General features: G+C 31.4%; 2 protein-coding genes and 1 non-coding gene across 3 annotated transcripts; 2 read left to right on the plus strand and 1 right to left on the minus strand.

Moving 5' to 3' along the window:
• Positions 1 to 2465: 2465 nt before the first annotated feature.
• On the minus strand, positions 2466 to 5419 carry LOC101205846. Its single transcript, XM_004149243.3, has 7 exons — positions 4815 to 5419; positions 3582 to 3659; positions 3450 to 3484; positions 3310 to 3365; positions 3037 to 3135; positions 2875 to 2943; positions 2466 to 2773 (listed from the first exon to the last, which is right to left on the minus strand). The coding sequence occupies exons 1-6, from the start codon at positions 5226 to 5228 to the stop codon at positions 2885 to 2887; spliced, it is 741 nt and encodes a 246-aa protein (XP_004149291.1). The 5' UTR covers positions 5229 to 5419; the 3' UTR covers positions 2466 to 2773; positions 2875 to 2884.
• Positions 5420 to 5508: 89 nt separating this feature from the next.
• On the plus strand, positions 5509 to 5581 carry TRNAF-GAA. The gene has a single exon. It is a non-coding gene; the product is annotated as a tRNA-Phe (tRNA).
• A 7516-nt stretch (positions 5582 to 13097) lies between these two features.
• Positions 13098 to 14437, plus strand: LOC101209964 (phytohormone-binding protein). Its single transcript, XM_004149259.3, has 2 exons — positions 13098 to 13465; positions 13977 to 14437. Exons 1-2 carry the CDS (start codon positions 13285 to 13287, stop codon positions 14270 to 14272), a joined length of 477 nt encoding a protein of 158 aa, XP_004149307.1. The 5' UTR covers positions 13098 to 13284; the 3' UTR covers positions 14273 to 14437.
• Positions 14438 to 18537: the final 4100 nt, after the last annotated feature.

An 18537-nucleotide genomic window follows, 5' to 3' on the forward strand; every position in this document is an offset into this window, starting at 1 on the left:
GAACTTTTGGGAGGATCCCTTTAATCCATCCAGATGGAAACGAGAACATGTGAGCTTGTACTAATTACTGAAACTGATTATCATTTGAACTCTGATTATTTCGTTCCAATCATATACTATGATGCATACACATTTTAGTTTGGTTAACATGTTTGTGGTGTTGAACTTACATGTTGGATACTCCGACACCGCGATGGATAGTGTGTAATACAATAGTTAAACAAACCGAGTACATGCTGATTACTCTGGTTAAACATTATAATCCCGTGGAGAACAGTAACACTCATGTATCTTTTGGAAACAATTATTAGAGACATGATTAATGCTACCTTCCATCTTATATAAATCTTCGAATTGATTGATTTCTTGAATTTTTGCATTGGTTTTTACAATCACTACACATCTTACTAACATGTATTTGTATTCACAGTTTGTGATTGTATCTTTGACTGGATGGGGTTTAGTTCTTTATGGGGCCTACGATTTCTTCACTAAAGGCAAGAAGGAAGAGGTATGGCTTTTTTAGAACTTTATTTAAGGAATATATGATTAGTTCTTCCTTCCAAAAAGAAAGTAGCCTTTAGAAGGAATGAGCTGCTTTATTCTTGGTTTTGTTGCTCGTGATTTAGTTTCATGAATCGATAATGTCCTTCTCCCAATGTGTTGTGTTGGAGTGTCATTCCCTACTTTTCACCAAGATAGGGCCAAGAAATCGAGAAACAACCAAGTTAAAAATCTGGTATTCATTTTTATTTATTATTTTTTTCTTTTCTAAGTTTGTGTAAAAAATATCCATAAATTTTGAAAAGTTAAAAAAAAAAAAGACTTCAAAACTTTTTAAAATGGTTCAAAACTACCATTTCCGTTAGTTTTGAAAGTTTTGAATGAAAACCGTTAGTTTTGTTTCCAAAATACCCTCCAACTATTAAAAAGTTTCATAAATACTTTAAATTTGAAAAAAATTCAAAATATTTTTCACCTATCCAATTTTTACACCATTCAACATAAAAACTAAAATTTTAAGTTAAAGACCATAATTTTGAATTTTCATATATTTCTATTTATATTTTTACATTTTCATGAATTCGATATCTATAAAAGGGATGAGTGATATTTTCATTACATCATAGAAAAATCTACAAATTACAAAAAAAAAATAAACATAAAAATGGGACTAACATAAATAATAGACATATTTAAAAAATAAATAATTAAATACATGTTTTCTAATTTGAATTTATTTTCAAACTATTTTACTTTTATAATTTTTCAGAAATAATAAAATACTTGTTTACTAATTTGAATTTATTTTTATAATTTTTCATAAATATCGGTCGAGATCAAAATCAAAATGTCTGCAATTAACACTTTGATATATCCTATCCATCAACATCATTATTTTAAACCTCACATAGTTATTTTACCTCATCTCTTAAAAAAACCCATCTCTGACCTTAGAAAGTAAACAATATAGGAAAAAGACGTAGATATGAAAGAGGTGTTGCTCAATTTTCAAATCTCGATTTTGGTAGTGAACCAATGGATCAGAAAATTCCAAATTGTTTTAAGAAGCTTTTGGTTTATTTTCTAAAATAATAAAGGTTAAATTAATGATTAAGCTTTTTAACATTGAGGTTCTCTATTTGGTGCTAAACTTCCAATCTTTAGTAGATTTCTGTCAAGAAGGAATAGAAAATAAGGTCTTGGGCATAATAGTCGGAGAGAGCAAGAGAATGTCACTCCAACTTTCAAGTGCTTCATCGTAAGGGTTCTAGCAAGCAAACCCAGTAGTTGCTATTACTCTTAGTAAGACCAGCCACAACAATATATCGCCTAAAATGACATATAAGAAAGACATTGCATTGATACTTAGACTAATAGCAAGCGGGAAGGGCACTGGATAGAGACTGTAGGGTCTCATCCCTGCTTCAACCAGATGCAGAGACGGCACAGAGTAGAGACAGTCTTAGCTACAATCTTTGCCCTTACCTGAGAATCTTCCATTTCTCGTCTGTAAACAGAATAATAGTCTTCCTCTCTTTTCATTTGCAGATTTGAAATTAGAATGCCCTGTGAACTCCTCCTATTACAGAAGCAGCAGCTAAGAAAACTAACTTTGGTTGAAAATTTGACACATTCTAAAATTGATCCATTAGATGTTCATTTAAATTTATGTCTAGGTCTAGTAAAATTCTATTCCTTCAATTTTGTCTAAATCTAACATTGGCTGGATATGATTAATAACTTTAAGAGCCAGTAAGTATTTATTCCAATATGTTGGAAGAAAATGTGATTTAAAAAGATCAATACTAACCTTTCTTTTTCTCTGCATATTATTGTTTGAATGGCTTAGACGTTGTTGGTCTAACTTGCCTCTGTTCTCTCCTGCAGAAAGTTGGAGATGGAAGACACTAGCTTCTCGGGTTTTCGAGACAATATCCTCAAGTATATAAAAATAAAAAAGGTATCCAAAAACGTGACTTTTCCAATGTTTGAATTAAATAAGCAAAGAGTTTATGTTGTAGTTCATCAGTCTTTATTAGTTACAGAGTAAAGATTGTACCTTAGACTTGTTGTATCAAAATCAATATACAAAAGTGAAGGCATTTCACAAATTTCTACAGTTGTTTCAGAATTGGAAATTCCTACCCATGAAGAACATATAACGAATATACAAAGATCTCCAGTGTCAAAACTTAATTCAATCTGGCAAACCCAATTGAACCAACTGAACTTGTCCCCCTAAATTTGATGTGCTTCTGAAGAATACTAACTGCAATCCATGGTTCACAAGCATTACATAAGAAAAAGCATGCTATTTGAATACTTACGAGTATCTTATGACTATGGTCGACAACAAAATCAATCGCTTACCAAGACGAGTTCAGTCCACATCTTTTACTTCTGCTTCTATGTCAACAACTGCACCAGAAGTTTCCTTCCCTTCAATCAATCACAAGAGGTGGTTGGGTTTCGAGTAGGTTGAATATTTCTTTGGGGGGTGGGAAGATTGATTTAGTCCAGGAAGAATCTTACCTTTTCTTGGAGAAGTAAAGTCACTAAAAGCTTGTCCAAAGGTGGAAGAAGTTTTGTTGGAGAACTTCACTGAGTCCCTCACAAACTTGTCATCCACCACTGAATTTGTGAAGGAAGAATCAATATACACAAATAAATAAGAAGTTGTTATGCAGTATTCGATGTTCTTGCATATAAGGAAAAGGAAAACGAAACAAACCAAACCATGATAAACTAACAGTTCACGATCCAACAACAATAAGAACTTGGGATCTATAAAAATTTGGTATTTACCAGAAAAAGGTTGGCTACAAAAAGGGCACAGTTGCAGCTCTTCATTCAGAGTTGATCTGCAATATGGATGGTAAATGAAGTGTGCTAATCATTTCAAAATCGAGTAATCTCCTCAAACGAGTTCTTTCAAGATCACTTACTTGAATATTTGAAATTCATTTCCACAGTTAGGGCACTGCAAATGCAAGACAAGAAGTGACAGCATGTCATTTAGAAGTTATATAGGCTCAAGATTTGAGGTTGAAAATGCAAAAGATATAATATAGACTAACATTGCTTTGAACTATATCGCGTCCTGCCCACCATATAAAAGCGGCCACTCCAACAATTGGTACAAGAACTGCAACAAGCTGAATGGCCATATATGTTAACAGATTAAACCAAGGCTCTAAAAGCTAAAACAAAAAGGAATTCATCTTCCACCAGTTCTTGAATCCAAACAAAAGAGAGCTACATACACACATTTTTCTCCCACTAGAAACCAGTTTTCAAAGCCTGAGCCAGAGGAAGCAAATCAAAGATATTCCATCCAAAAACACAACTAAACTTCAGATTGGAGATATTCCATGCAAAACAAAACTAAATTTTATAAAAGAACTCGATAGCATATATCTAAAGGGAGGGATTGAAGTGAGCCACACTCTCTCAATCAACCTCTCAGCAAGAATGTTATATATACTTATGGTTCTTAAATCACCAATCATCTAAAAGCTTAAAAGCTCAAGCTAATGGGTAAGAATAAATTAAATATAATATCTAATACTTCATTCACTTGCAGACATGAAATATGAAGAATAGTCAAGCAAGTAAATATTAATTGGGGAAGAAATAATATTGTAGAGGCTTGAATCCACGACATTCTGAAACAACCTATTTTGATATCATCTTAAATCACCTATTCACTTAAAAGCTTAAACTAGTAGGTAATGATAAATTTAATATAATAGCTAACCATTCTCATTTTACTCTCCACAGCTATCAAAGAAAATGCCCTCTAATGTAAGGTGGAAAAGCTCCCCTTCCCCTTCCATCACAACTAAAAGGAAAATTTCTATGTTTCTTTTGAAAGTTTAAGAAATACAGAATAAGAACTAGTTATAGGGATTGTTGAAGTGTTGATATAATTAAATTATCACTTCATTAGTTTAAGTTGTTAGGTAAGTAAGTGATTTTGATATTCAATCCAAAAACAAAAATTGAATTTTATATCCAAGATTGATGAACCCACCATCTTTGAGACATGCAGAGGATCTTATTGTCTTAATAAGATAAATGGACTACGTTGAACGCAGAATTGATAATACCAGCAAAATTAAAACAAAAAAGCAAGTAAAAGAATAGTGTCATTCAAATGTTCATCAATAATCACTAAAACTAAAACTGCTTAACACAAGCAAATCAAGTACATTTCACCCAGTTTTCCAAAGAGAAAAAACAGATCTTAAACTCCAGAAACAAAAGCAGAAGCAGAGAGAGAAAGGGAGAAGAAGAAGAAGAATACAGACCCAAATGGAAACAATGGCATCCAAAACCCAGCCAAGCTGCCCTGTCACCGAGAGGTAAGTTAAGCCAGCAGCCAAAGCAATATTACCCACAAGCCTCGCAGTTGCCCCGTCGTCTCCGCCGTCACCACCGTCACCACCGTCACCACCGCCGCCGTTAAACCCAAAACCCTGGTTAAACCTTGCAACAATTAGCCGCCCTCTTTTTCCCTTAAACCCTCCATGCTTTCCAAAAACCCGTTGGTCAACCCAACCACCACCGGGAAACAACAATCTCCATCCATAAAACCTCAAACGAAGCCCACTTGGTTTGCAGAAGACAACCTTGGGAGGGGGAAGAGGATTGAATTTGGTGGGTTTGTTGCAGAAATTGTTGTGTAGTATGTTGAAGGTAGAAAATCTGATGAAACTTGTCATTTGGGAATGAAGGGAGTATTAGGAAGAAGGGTTTGAAATCTCAGTGGTGAAGAAGAAATTCATGGTGGATTATTGATTATCTGGTGTGAGTGTGAGTGAGAGTGAGATGCTATTGATGGTTCCGTATACGGCTGCCTCGTTATCCAGTGGCTTCTGTTGGTCCTTTTACAGAAACAAAATGAGGTTGGAATTCATAGCTAATACATTCACACATTGGCCCTTGAAAAATCAAAAGTTTATTTCTTGTCTATATAATATAACTTTCTATTCTAAAATCACCGCGGGGATAGCTCAGTTGGGAGAGCGTCAGACTGAAGATCTGAAGGTCGCGTGTTCGATCCACGCTCACCGCATTTGCAATTTTTTTTCATTTTTCTTTTATAAATTTCACTAAATGTGTTTTGCATCTTCTCTTTTTTGGTGTACTCTACACGAAGCATTTGCATGGGGGCCATAGCTTAGCTTCTTATGCTATCTCTTCATTTTCTTTATATTTTTGGTTTTTCTAATCCGCCCTCTTGGTTTTCTAACATTATTCCATCTGAGCTGGGAGAGGTGGATAATTGTTCTTTTTATTAGGGTGTGTTTGGAAGAGGAAAAGTGTTATGATAATATATGTTTGAGATTATAGTTATTGTTGGTAGTGTTATGGTAACATGCATGTGTTTGGGGGAATGAGATATGAATGATAATGTTATGATAGTATGTGTTTGAGGGAGATATTATGATAGTAGTATTGTAATAATGTGTTTGGGGGAAGAATTATTATTGTAGTATTATTACAATATGCGTTTGGGGAAGAGTTATTGGTGTAGTATTATGATAATATACATTTGGAGGGAGGATTATGAGATTTTTAGATTTTTTTTATAAAATAATTAATATTGATATATGTATTAATAATAAATCATATTGTTTTTTAAATAAATAATATTAATATATGTAATTATAATAAAACATATTATTTTTTTCAACACGATTTGCAATTTTTCGTTATAGACTCGAGATTAGTGAAACATTTGTTTTATAAAGAGCTTAGCGTGAGAGGTCTTTAAAATCAAATTTTTTTCCATCGTAAATTAGTTAGAGCACTGAACTAAAAACAATGCGCTAAATGGAATTGGAAAAACCAAGTTCAATACATACTAGGGTTAACATAATAGTCCAATAGCCATAAAACATAGATAAAAATACGAAAAAGCATTCAATACGCATATTAAAACAACAGACGAGTAAGAGAATGGAATATATTGCAAACAAGTTAAGGTTTTTCTTTCAGAATGACACTACAGAATGAGAACTTCATTTCGTGGGGTATATTGAGGAATTCTTTCATGTCTTCGACGTTGTGCATCAATATACGCAATAAGCGACACCTATCGATCATAGTCAGCTCCGATATGGTTTGTAACTGGACAACGACCTCTTGTCGTGTTGTGCTCGCATCTTGTAACTTGAGGATGAATCCGTCTGTAATGTGATTTAGTTGTTCATTGCTCTACTGAATTGCATTGCGAACTACCACTACTATAAATTTGGTCTTTCTTGACGCACACAAATTTTGATTTCTTGATGGTCATGGCAAAGAACCATCAAGAAAAATATTTTCTTGATACAATGTTTATCTTGATGGTCATGTGCGTCAAGAAAAGTCCTCTTACTTTGTTGAAGAAATACGAAAAACATAAAAAATGTGGATTCTTGATTTTCTTGATGGACAAAGTTTTCTTAGTTTTGTTGATGGTGCACAAATGTCAAGAAAACTATTTCTCGATGGACAAAAAACATTAAGGATAATATATTAGTTGATTGACAATACCCATCGAGTTCGTTAGATTTTCATGATGGACGAGGCCCATCAAATGATGAATTTTCTTGATTTGCAATGACTATCACCGAAAAAAATTAATATATTTGTTTTGGATTTTTTGATGTGTCTAGGGTTTCTTGATAGACAAATACCATAAGAAGATAATGAAAAAAGTCAATCAAGAAAAATGATGTCTTAACAGGTATTGCCCATTAAGAAAAAAAATTTGGATAATTATAATTGATGACCATTTTATGAATAATAATTAAAGATATAACCGCATTTAAAAAAAATTGCAAATATAGCAAAATTATCGGGGATAGACTTGTATCGCTGATAAATTTGTATGATCTATCAATGATAGATCAATATTTACAACATGGTCTATCGATGATAAACTTCTATCATTGATAGAATTTGACAAATTTTGCTGTATTTGCAATTCTTTTAAAACGTTGCTATATACTTAATTATTTTATATCTAACGGCTAAATTTGCAACTATCCCAAAAAATTATAATTTTGGGTTTATGATAAGATCATGGGCAATGTCCATCAAGAAAAAACTATTTTTCAAGAAGCACAAAATTCGGATCTTACAAGAAGTCTATCATTGATAGATTGCTTTTATAAAAGTCTATCATTGATAAACACTTTTTTCTAATTGATTGCAAGTATAACAAAAATTTCCTCTAACCCTTATAGCCCATAAAAAATGTACAAAAAAAATAATTGAATACATGAAATTTCCATTTTTTAAAGTCAGTCATTGATAGACCTGATAACAATATATCATTAATAAACTCATTTTTATAGAAAACTACCATTGATACCATACTATCATCATCAATATTTTTGTATCACAAATAATGTCACGCCCCCACCCAAAACACGTCCTTCCCTCGCGTTCCCAAGAGTGAACACGACTTGGACAATTTCAATGCCTCTAACGAGGTGCCAGAAAGTTCGAAACTTAAACTTAGTTTTTACTAGAATTTAAACTTCAATTGAATTTTTCTTCGCAGTATGAGAACGCAACACTTAAGAACTTAACACGTTATTAATTCCTTAACAAACTCAGTACAAATACAAGGCTATGCTAAAAACCTTAAAGCTTCTAAACTTAAACTCCAACTTGTCCAACTCTTTTTTCTTGACACAACACAGTGGGTCGCCTTCACAATGTGGCCTCCTCATTTTGCTTACCTGGGAAAGGAAAACTTAAAACGTAAGTGACATTTTAGGAAAACCTTTGAGTGAAAAACAAGTACGTGTGTAAATTCATTTTGCAAGATTAAGTTCACAATGCCTCATCATGTGCTAAAAACAACGAACACCACATTAGCCTCTACTTATCTCTTTCGCCTAGACATGGAACCATCCCCCCACACATAGACTACTATGATGGCTCATTTGATCAACAACATCCTTAGAGATTTACATGTTCGATTCTAGTTACTCAGGTGGTCAACTCGAATGTAGATCTCTCAACACATCCAATATAATGACGTTTTCACCATGTGGACCACTCAATGCATGGTTGCCTATACTCTTATGTGCACATAATAGCTAGCTCATAATAGGAATAAATATAATGATTTACTCGCATAGAAACATTTCATACAAGCAACATAAAATGAAACTCATTAACTTAGAAACATACTTTCAAATGGTCATGTTTTTCTTATAAACCATAAATAAGATTATAACATGAATTGTACTATACATAACATAACATGACTTAGAAAAAGATAATCTTTAGAAACTTTTGTTCTTTCTTTGAAAGGGTCACCACAAAAATTAAATGTTTCCTCCTAGCTCTATTCTAAATTTCCTTCTTCTTCTCCTTTTTGGGTGCATTTTTTATAGAGTTTCAATACTTAGAACTTCGTTATAACTTCCCTGGAACTCTTAAGATCCATTTATACTAATTCTAAATTGGATTAGTCATCTTTAAACTCATCTTAGCTTGTCAGCTCCAACTTAGTGTCTTACATGTGTAAGTTTAATATCTTCTCTAATTAAGTTTAATCCTAACCTTAAGATGTGTTTAGTTAACTAGTTTCGATTAATGAGTCGTCTTCCTTCCCTCGCTTGGCTCGTCTTCACCTTGCTCATCACTTGGTACTTGGTTAAGTGTTCACTACCGCCTAACTTTCTTCTTGTCTAGTTCTTCCTCGCTTAGCTCAAAACACTTACTAAACTTCCATTCTCATGTTATCTTGTCTTAGCACGTCGCCTATCTTTATTATGCATATTTCCCTTCCCTGCATCACCTAGCAAGAACGCATGCTCCCTTCTCACAACACGTCATTCTTATATGCTTTGTCCCATATCATTCCACCAGCATACACTCTCTACATGACTGCCTTTACTCATTATGTGCACATAAAAACTAGTCCATTGATAGGAAAATGACTAATGGTTTGAACACAATTTCATATTCATTTTAAACACATAAAGCATAACATAAATTTTCATTCAAAATCTATTTGAAAACATTCATGTATGAAATATTAATACAAATCAGTATAACATTAAAGCTTTTAAAATCTAATAAAATTTTAGAAAATTACTCACTGTTTAAATTCCCTTTCTAAGAATGTTCAGCCTTCCTTTGCAACGCTTTTGATCTCTTAGTTTTTCTCTTTGTAAAATCTCAGATGACATCCTTTCTTTTTGTCTTCTTCTCTTATTTATATTAGTCCTAAGTTGGATTAGTCATTTTTTAAACTTTTATAATTTCATCATCTCCTTCTTAACTAAAACCTAAGTCTTTGCATCCCATGACTCCTAGAAAATCACCCCACTGAAGTAATTAACCTTGAGAACCTCTTTAATTTTCTACATGATTGTTTAACCTGTTACACGATTGTCTACCTTCTTATACAATCGTTCAGTCTCTTATACAATCATTCTATCTCGTTTACACAATCTTTATCCCTTTTTTTCCTTATAAGATCGTCTAGCTATTTTACACAATCGTTTAACCAAATTAGGAACGGATCTCACAAAATTCCAACAAACATGATGAGTGTTTGGTTAAAAAGATGACAAATAAAATCACACTAGATTTTTTCCATTTGAAATCAAGACTGTTTTTGAAATAAACAAAAAATAATAATAATGTTGGCTATACTTGTAATTTGTTTTAAAAATTGTTGTATCACTAACTAGTTTTTCTAAAAATGCTACTCATTGCAATTATCCTTAAACACAAGGGTATTTTACACGTCATTAAAAACTCTCTATATATACTTTTTAATTAAATTTAATTTTAACTTGTTTCTTGATGTTATATTTAAGAAGTAAAATTTACATGGAATATAACTTTTAAGTACCAAATATTAAAAAATTACTATAAATATTATACATAATATAGGGTATAATATAGATGTTCATGATTAACATGTAATGACCGAGTGTCATTCTCGTTGCCCACGTGTATTAGTACATGTGACTATATGTTGTATGAAAATACATGCTATTTGCACGAAGCTTTTGAATAAACGTGTTTTGTGGAGTTAAATTTGTGTTGGTATGTAGATTATGATGTGACCCTATAATTCTCTCTTCATTGAATGTCTATGCTTGATTTGAGGAAATAGAGCACGTGATGCTTGAAGTTAGAGTCTTGGAAGAAAGCTTGTATCTTCAAAAAAACTTCAATACTTGATAGTGGTCGACTTTAGAAGTTAGAGAGTCTTCTGGTTCTTGAGAGAATTCTCTCCAAATCTTATGGAATAAAAATTTATGTCCTCCTAAATGAAAAGAACTCCTCTATTTATAAAGTTGATCTCCATCAGCTCGGCTGGTTCATGGATCAGACCCACAAACACAACCACATGAATTTAGGTCATATTTAACATTAGAGCTAAATTAAACTCTTTGTTTTTCTTAATTGAACTCCCAATTCCAATTTATTTGGTGTTAGATTAATTGGAATTGGAAGTTAATAAATTTATTTTGGAATTTGGTTTGAGAATGTTATTAATTATATAGTTTTGGTTATATATATTTAATAAGTAGAAAATTAATGATTATATATTATTGTATAATTATTGGAAAAAGAAGTTAACATCCCAAATTTTAAGAATTTTTTTATTAATTATGTTAAATTATTTGAGTATTATATTGGGAATTGAAGCTAAAATTGAATTATTGGATTAAGATAATTGACGTTGGAATTTATGTATTTTTTTTAAAATAACTAGTTTATCGGAGAGGATTTAGTTAATTAAAAGAATTAAGAATCTGACTTTTGAGATCCTGTAAGAAAAATGTTTTTGGTGGAATTGGAATTATGTATGATATTAATTATTTGGTTTTGTAAATAATTAATATGAAAAAATAAAAGTGAATTAATGATGAAATATAATTATAATTGTTGGAATATAAGATAATTAATTGCACATGTTTGAGGTAGGTTTTACCTATAAAAGTTAAAAGTTTTGATAAATTAATTTTTGGATTCTTTTCATCCAAGGTTTAATTGGCTAAAATTTTTGGAGATTTTTCTATATATTGTTGAATTGGATAATTCTTTTGTAATTTTTGGTTAATTCTCTCTAATGTTTAAATTTGAAAAATTTTCCAATCAAACCTGATTTGGTTTCGACCTTAAATTTTGGATAACTTAAATTGGAAAAATTGAGAGGTTGGCCGGTATCTTTTTTATTAAGTAAGTTATTAAAATTTGCCCTTTTTGTTTAGGATTAAATCAACCGAGGAAAATTTACTATCAACCAAGAATTATTTTCAACTAATCTTAGATAAAAGATTATACTACTGAACTTTCAAACACGAATTTAAGAACTTGCATGTATTTATTATTATGCATTGATGGGAGCTAAAATGTCTAATATGATGTTATAGTTGATGATTGATATTGTATTATGATTATGCATGTTATATGGATTACATGATTATAGACTTTATGACTAATGATTCATGTCATGTTTATGTTGATTGTTACATGCTTTTGAATTTATACCCCACATCTAATATGTATTGTGTTCCTACTTATGGAGTCACTCGCGTGACTAACACATGCTTATACCAAAATAGAGTTGTTAGTCATGCGTGGATGCGGTAAGAAATTTATAAACTTTACCACTTTCAAATTTCCTATAGTTCTCGTATATTTTATTTTATTTTATTTATTTCCGGGATTATTTCTCTACATGTTGGCTTCTAAAATTATTATGCTATTTTTAATTTCTATGAAACATTTTATTTGCAAAAAACCTAGAAAGTACCTCTTTTTTTATTCTTCTCTTTTTCATTTTTATGTTTTTATTTTTAAATATACACACATATATACATAGGTACGCATAATAGAAAAATTGTGTGAAACACCCAATGTTCTATTTTTAAATATTTGTCACCCACCTCCATTTTTCTTCTGTTTGTTTAGTTGAAATTATGGTAGAGATTTAGAAGACACCATAAATTTTATTTTATTGAGATAGATAGAGAGTATAAAAAAATAAAGCAAGAATTTTAGTAATTTAGTTGAAGGTATGTTGAATTTGAGTGGATGTTGCGTTGTGTGGTTGTTTTTCTGCTGTCTCTCTGTGGAGTATGTTTTACTTTATCTCGATCGAGTTGTTGAATGATGTCTTTGGTTTCGTCCTTTTGTGGATTTGGTGTTGCGCCCTCTTTTGTTTTTGTTATTTTCTTTTATTTGTTTTTGGCCATTCCTTCCTACCTTTTCTAAGTTTTGTTGTTATTAGTTTATTTGTTTCTGTGGCCGGAGGGCCAACCTAACCTTTCTTTTTTCTTTTGTGGTAAAAAACTGGGGACTACGAACTCTTCATTACTTTTTAAAAACAGGTTGATGTGACACAAAATAAATATGATCAAAGTTTCTCATGATCTCATCATACTTTTCTATTTCATAAGAAAAATATCTAGTAATGCTATACTCTACTTTTCTCCTCCTTTATTTAACTTGTCTATATATTCACTTATTTAATTAACGGAACCTCAATATTAGCTTTTAAATACTATTGTTTGTGACAATTATAACAATTAATTTGGCATGATCCACAAGTCTGATCGTTTTCCAAAGCATCCAACATATAAAAGGAAACAAAATAACAATAACAATGCATGAAAGCCATTTGTTGATCCTCTACACAACTGTTGAGTTTTTTACTGCATATATATCTCATTCTTTACAACACAAAAATGATTTCTTTAATTTGGAACTACAAGCAAAATAAAGGCTAAAGAAATTAAAGCCATGGTTAAGGAGGTTGAAGCTGAGGCAAAAGTTGGGGTTGGAATTGAAACTCTTTGGAAAGCTTTGGTTAAAGACTTGAGATTTATTGTTCCAAAGCTCATGCCCAACACTGTTGAAAAAGTTGAGCTCATTCATGGAGATGGTGGTCTTGGCTCTGTCTTGCTCTTCCATCTTGTTCATGGTGAGTCAGTTGATCTGGTTTTTTTCCTTTCTACACCTAATTTCTTTACTGCTTTCATCTAATTAATATTTGTCAATCCGCCTGGGTACTAGATTAGATTTTAGCTGTTATTAAATTTTCCCCAAATAAAAAAATTCTCAAATTTTATTAATTAGCATGAACTTAATTAATGTTTCCAGTATATATAAAAAATAAAAACTATGATATTAATCCAAAAACCAAATGATCTAATGCTATGAATGTAAAATGGGTTTTAAAGTGGGAAACATAGTTTAGAAAGAAAAAAAAAAGTAATTAGAATATGATTTTGATTCTTAATACTGTAAAATTTCTTCCATATGATAAAATTTCGAACTAAATCTAAATTTTGTCATATTTGCAAATTTTTTTATTTTACTATATCTCCAAATCTTTGTATCCTTGTTGAAAAAAATAAATTTTGGGTAGATAATCCAAATATTGAAAGGATGATTTGAGAGAGTATTGAAAAAGAAGAATATGATATTTGCAGATGAGGAGATGATGAAAAGGCAAAAGGAAAAGATAGTAAAACTTGATGAAACAAAGCATGAATTTGGGATAGAAGTGATGGAAGGAAACATATTGAAAAGAGGGTTTCGTTCTTTCAACACAACGTTCAGACTTTCTTCCATCAGTGAAAAGGAAACCCTCGTGGATTTCAAAGTTGTTTATGAAACTGAACTGAGTGATGATGAAGTTGAACAAACTCACTTGGAGAAAATGGCAACTTCCACAGCTCTTTCTTTTTTCCAACTCTTGGAAAACTTTCTTCTTCATTCATCATGATCATATGATCATTAAGAAACTTTGTTTTCCTTTTTGGTGGTTGTTTTATCTAATATTAATGTAATCTCTCACATGCATGGTCAATTTGGAATTGATATTGTTGTTGTTCAGTTTCTTTTAAGGTGTAACATTTATAATTTTAGAATCCTATTTTAATTTGGTTCACTTTAATTTATCAACTTTTTCAAAATGAGATTTGGGTCAATGTGCTTTCAAACAATCACTATTTTTGGTTTGGTGGTAGATTAAGTAAGTTCAATCCTTTTTGGTAAGTATTCTGTCAAAACATAAACCTATTTTGATTCTTTGTATCTTTAGATTAAAGTATTCTTTTAACAAAATAATTACCCCATGATTTGTTTAACCGTTTTCTTGTTGTATAGAAATTTGGATTAAAATTTTGCAAAACAAAACATTGATCAGATATGAATATAAAAGGTTTGAAAACTTATGCATCATAAAGTATAGGGATAAATTACACAAAGTAAAATTTATCATTTGATGTATATCATAAATAAATTTTAAAGTTTGAAGATTGATGTAGCCTTTTTACCATCGCCCGTAAACGGCCAATCAATTGAAATTTATACTATATATACAAATCAATACCACCTATACTACTAAGTAGTACAAGTGGCAAGATCAGGTCGATCAGCACGAAAGAATAAATTTAGATATTGGGATGGCTTGGGATGGAATTTGATTGCAAGAGAGTAAATAGCTCCAAACAAAGAATATAGTTGAAAAAATTTAATTTAAAGATGCATAACTTGGATTATAACGATCTCTCCCTATCCAAAAAAATTTTATTCATTTTGAACGATCATTATATTACTTGTCTATATGCAATCTTCACCTAACCAATTTAATTACTTAAGATAACTAAACAATCTCAAAGTTCTAATTGTTCTAATCCAATACGATTAAACATGCATAATTGAATTTTTCAATAGCATTAAATTCAAGAGATCCTTAGGTGGAATGCGTAATTTTCATGCGTCCAATTGACCATAAATTATGTTCAAATTCTAGGTTGGATAGAACAATGCGCATCAAAGGAGATTTATAAGCTAACCTAGTCTATTGCTTTAAACTAAATCTTATCTAATTGTCATGAGTCAATGATTTAGTGCAAAGCAAAAGTTATACATTCCCGGTGCATCTGAACATGTAACAAAATATCATTCTAAAACAGCAGGATCAAAACCAAAGATTACATAAACAAGTTCAAGTTCTCATAAGTTCAAAAGAATAAAGAGAGATTATTTCTAAGAAATCCAAGCTAGAACGAGTACTTTAGCCTTTCATCTATATGTCCGATGATGGGGAAGTGTTCAGGAACCAAATCCACATAAAAGAACTAAAAAAATATGGAGAATCCAAGCCTAAGTGGTTGGAATCAGATCTAGGTTTTATGCGGTGACATAAAAGAATTAAATAAAATAGTGTTGTGGTGCCTAAAGGTAGTGCGACGACGTCAAACGCTTTGTGCACACATCTCTGTCCATTAATGTTCGAAGTGCCAAGGTGTTGTCTGTTACAATTGTAGTCGTTCAAACATAAAACGAGCATTTGTGTGGTACTTGTTTTACTCATTCAACAAGTTAGCCGATCAAAATCTGAAAATTGCGGACAAACTCATGACACAATGTAGCCTCCCTTCACGTTGTTGAAAGAATATTTTTATAAAACATGAGAGAGAAATAAATTCATTGAAAACATCGTTAAAGAAAGCATGAAAGACTGTCAATTGCAACAAAAAGCTTTGATTGCAAAGAGTGCGACAATGCTTGATCGGGGATTCAACTACTATGCCTCCCATACAGTACATTTTGAACATTTTTAGTTCTGGTAGGCTTGCATATGAAAATGTAAAAACGTCACACCCTAGGTTTATGACATAAAAAGGAAAGCAACAAGCATACTCGTTACATTCTATCTTCTGTGTCCATGCTTCTAGGTCTTTGACACGTTTCCAACTAGTTTTTTCCACTTCACTACGTTGATCCTTATTGCGGTCTTCGACCCTTCCACGCTCGCTCTGCCAAGATTTCTTCAACTTCTTTATCTTCTTTCTGACTGAGGTAGATGGTTGGTTGGACTATGACATTGCGCTACATGTCATCAAGATCTTGATGGCAGAGCTTCAAGTTACTCACATGAATTACTAGATAAATTTTCATCCATGTGGGCAACGCCACTCTGTAGGATGTATTCTCCACCCTTTTTTAGAACTTTTATTGGTCCCTCGTATTTTCTCACGAGGCGTTAGTCTTTGCATCCCTAGAACCGAATCTGTTCAAGTCACAATTTGATGAGGATCACCTGATCTCCCACCCAAAACTCAAGAGGGCGACGCTTCTTATCTGCTTACTTCTTCATCCGATTCGAGGCTTCTCTAGAAAGGTCCGAACGATGTTTGTTGTCTGCTTCCATTTCCTGGTAAATCTTTTAGCCTAGGGATTCTTCCTTGCATAAGGATAATCAACAAGGATTGACAATAGAGATTGTCTACCACAAACAATCTCAAACTAGTTTCTCCCCGTTTATGAACTCGTTTGAGCATTAAAATAAAATTCGGCTAAATCCAACAGTTAAACTCAATTCTTTTGTCTTGCACCCATAAAATCACATATATTCTTTGAGCATACAGTTGAATCACTCGGTCTATTCGTCTCTAAGGATGGTAGCTTGAGGATATTGTCGCGACGTGATCGCTACGCGGAGCGGCCGACCTCCCCGTTTATTTTATTTTAATAAAAAATTTTGGAGTCGCCACCAATCATATTAAGGTGTGATTGGTCACCCAAAAAAAAGAAAGAAAAAAAAATGGTGATTTAAGTTCGGAGTCAGTTATGTGTAGGGAAGGTGTTAGCACCCTACAACACCCAAAAAAATGGTTACCCAATTTTATCTTTTAAATTAAATTATAAAGGTTCACAAAATAAAATTTTATTTAGGTTTTGTTTAAATGTCCCATGTTTATCAATTCATATCGAAGAAAGTAAAAAACTAAGCATGAATTGATGATTATGAGTGGCATAGGAGCCATTAGAAAAATTAAGTTTATTTTTGTTTTAAAATATTTTTATTCACCTTAAGAATATTAAGATACCAACACTTGATATTTTAATCTCTATCATAGGTGTTTAATGAAAAATTTCATATATCTAGAATTAATAAATTCATAGAAAATACTACTCAGTCTCATTTAAAATATGAAATGTGTTAATTTAAAAAAAAAAAAATCTATTAATTAAATTTCAAACGGAAAAATTTCATGTATTTATGGATTTTAAATTATAAAATCCATAAAAAACAATACTTTTTCTCCAATTTACATTATTATAAAAAAAAATAATAACAATGACAAAACATTATGAAATTTGAAAAATACTTAGGTGTAATATGCTGAGATAAAATAAATACATTGATAATATATGCAAAATGTAAAAGATATTAATGTAGGATGCAAGATAATTAATTAATACAACATATGCAACATAATTAATTAATTCAAAATGATGCAAAATAATTGATTAATGCAGGATGCAAAATAATTGATTAATGCATAATTAAACGAGGCCAAATGGATATCAAATAATAATTAACAGTTGAATGCTAAAGTAGGTTTGGCCCAATATGCAAATAAATAATATTGCGAATAAATAATCACACCAAAATAAATATCAAATAATTATAGCCACATATGCATACTGATTAATTAATACATCATGCAAATAATTAGAATGAGGGAGTGAAAATGTCACATACAAGTTGCTAATTAATTAATAGGCCAAATGAAAAATGGTTGTTGCCAAAATATTAATTATATCACGCATAATTATTAACATGGATAATATATGGATAACAGTAATTATTAACAGAGTATGCCATATGGATACATGGATAAAGTAATTAACAAAAACTGTAAAATGGATGCCAATGAAGAATGAGTATTACCAAATACAAAAGGCTAATTGATTAATTATGCATAATTATTAAGGATGCCATATGGATATAAGTAATAAGTAATTAACGGTAAAATGGGTGTCAATGAAGAATGAGTATCCAAATACAAATATATTGATGCTAATTAATTAAAAAGAAATTAACACAGATGCCCAGTAGTAAAAGAAAATTAACACATAACAGAATGCTCAATATATAAAAATTAACACAGAATGGGTATACATAATAGATAACACATAATGGATACACAGAATGGATACACAACAATTAAAAAGAAATTAACACAGAACAGA

Source organism: Cucumis sativus, chromosome 3, assembly GCF_000004075.3.
Source record: "Cucumis sativus cultivar 9930 chromosome 3, Cucumber_9930_V3, whole genome shotgun sequence".
In the NCBI taxonomy this organism is placed as follows: Eukaryota; Viridiplantae; Streptophyta; class Magnoliopsida; order Cucurbitales; family Cucurbitaceae; genus Cucumis; species Cucumis sativus.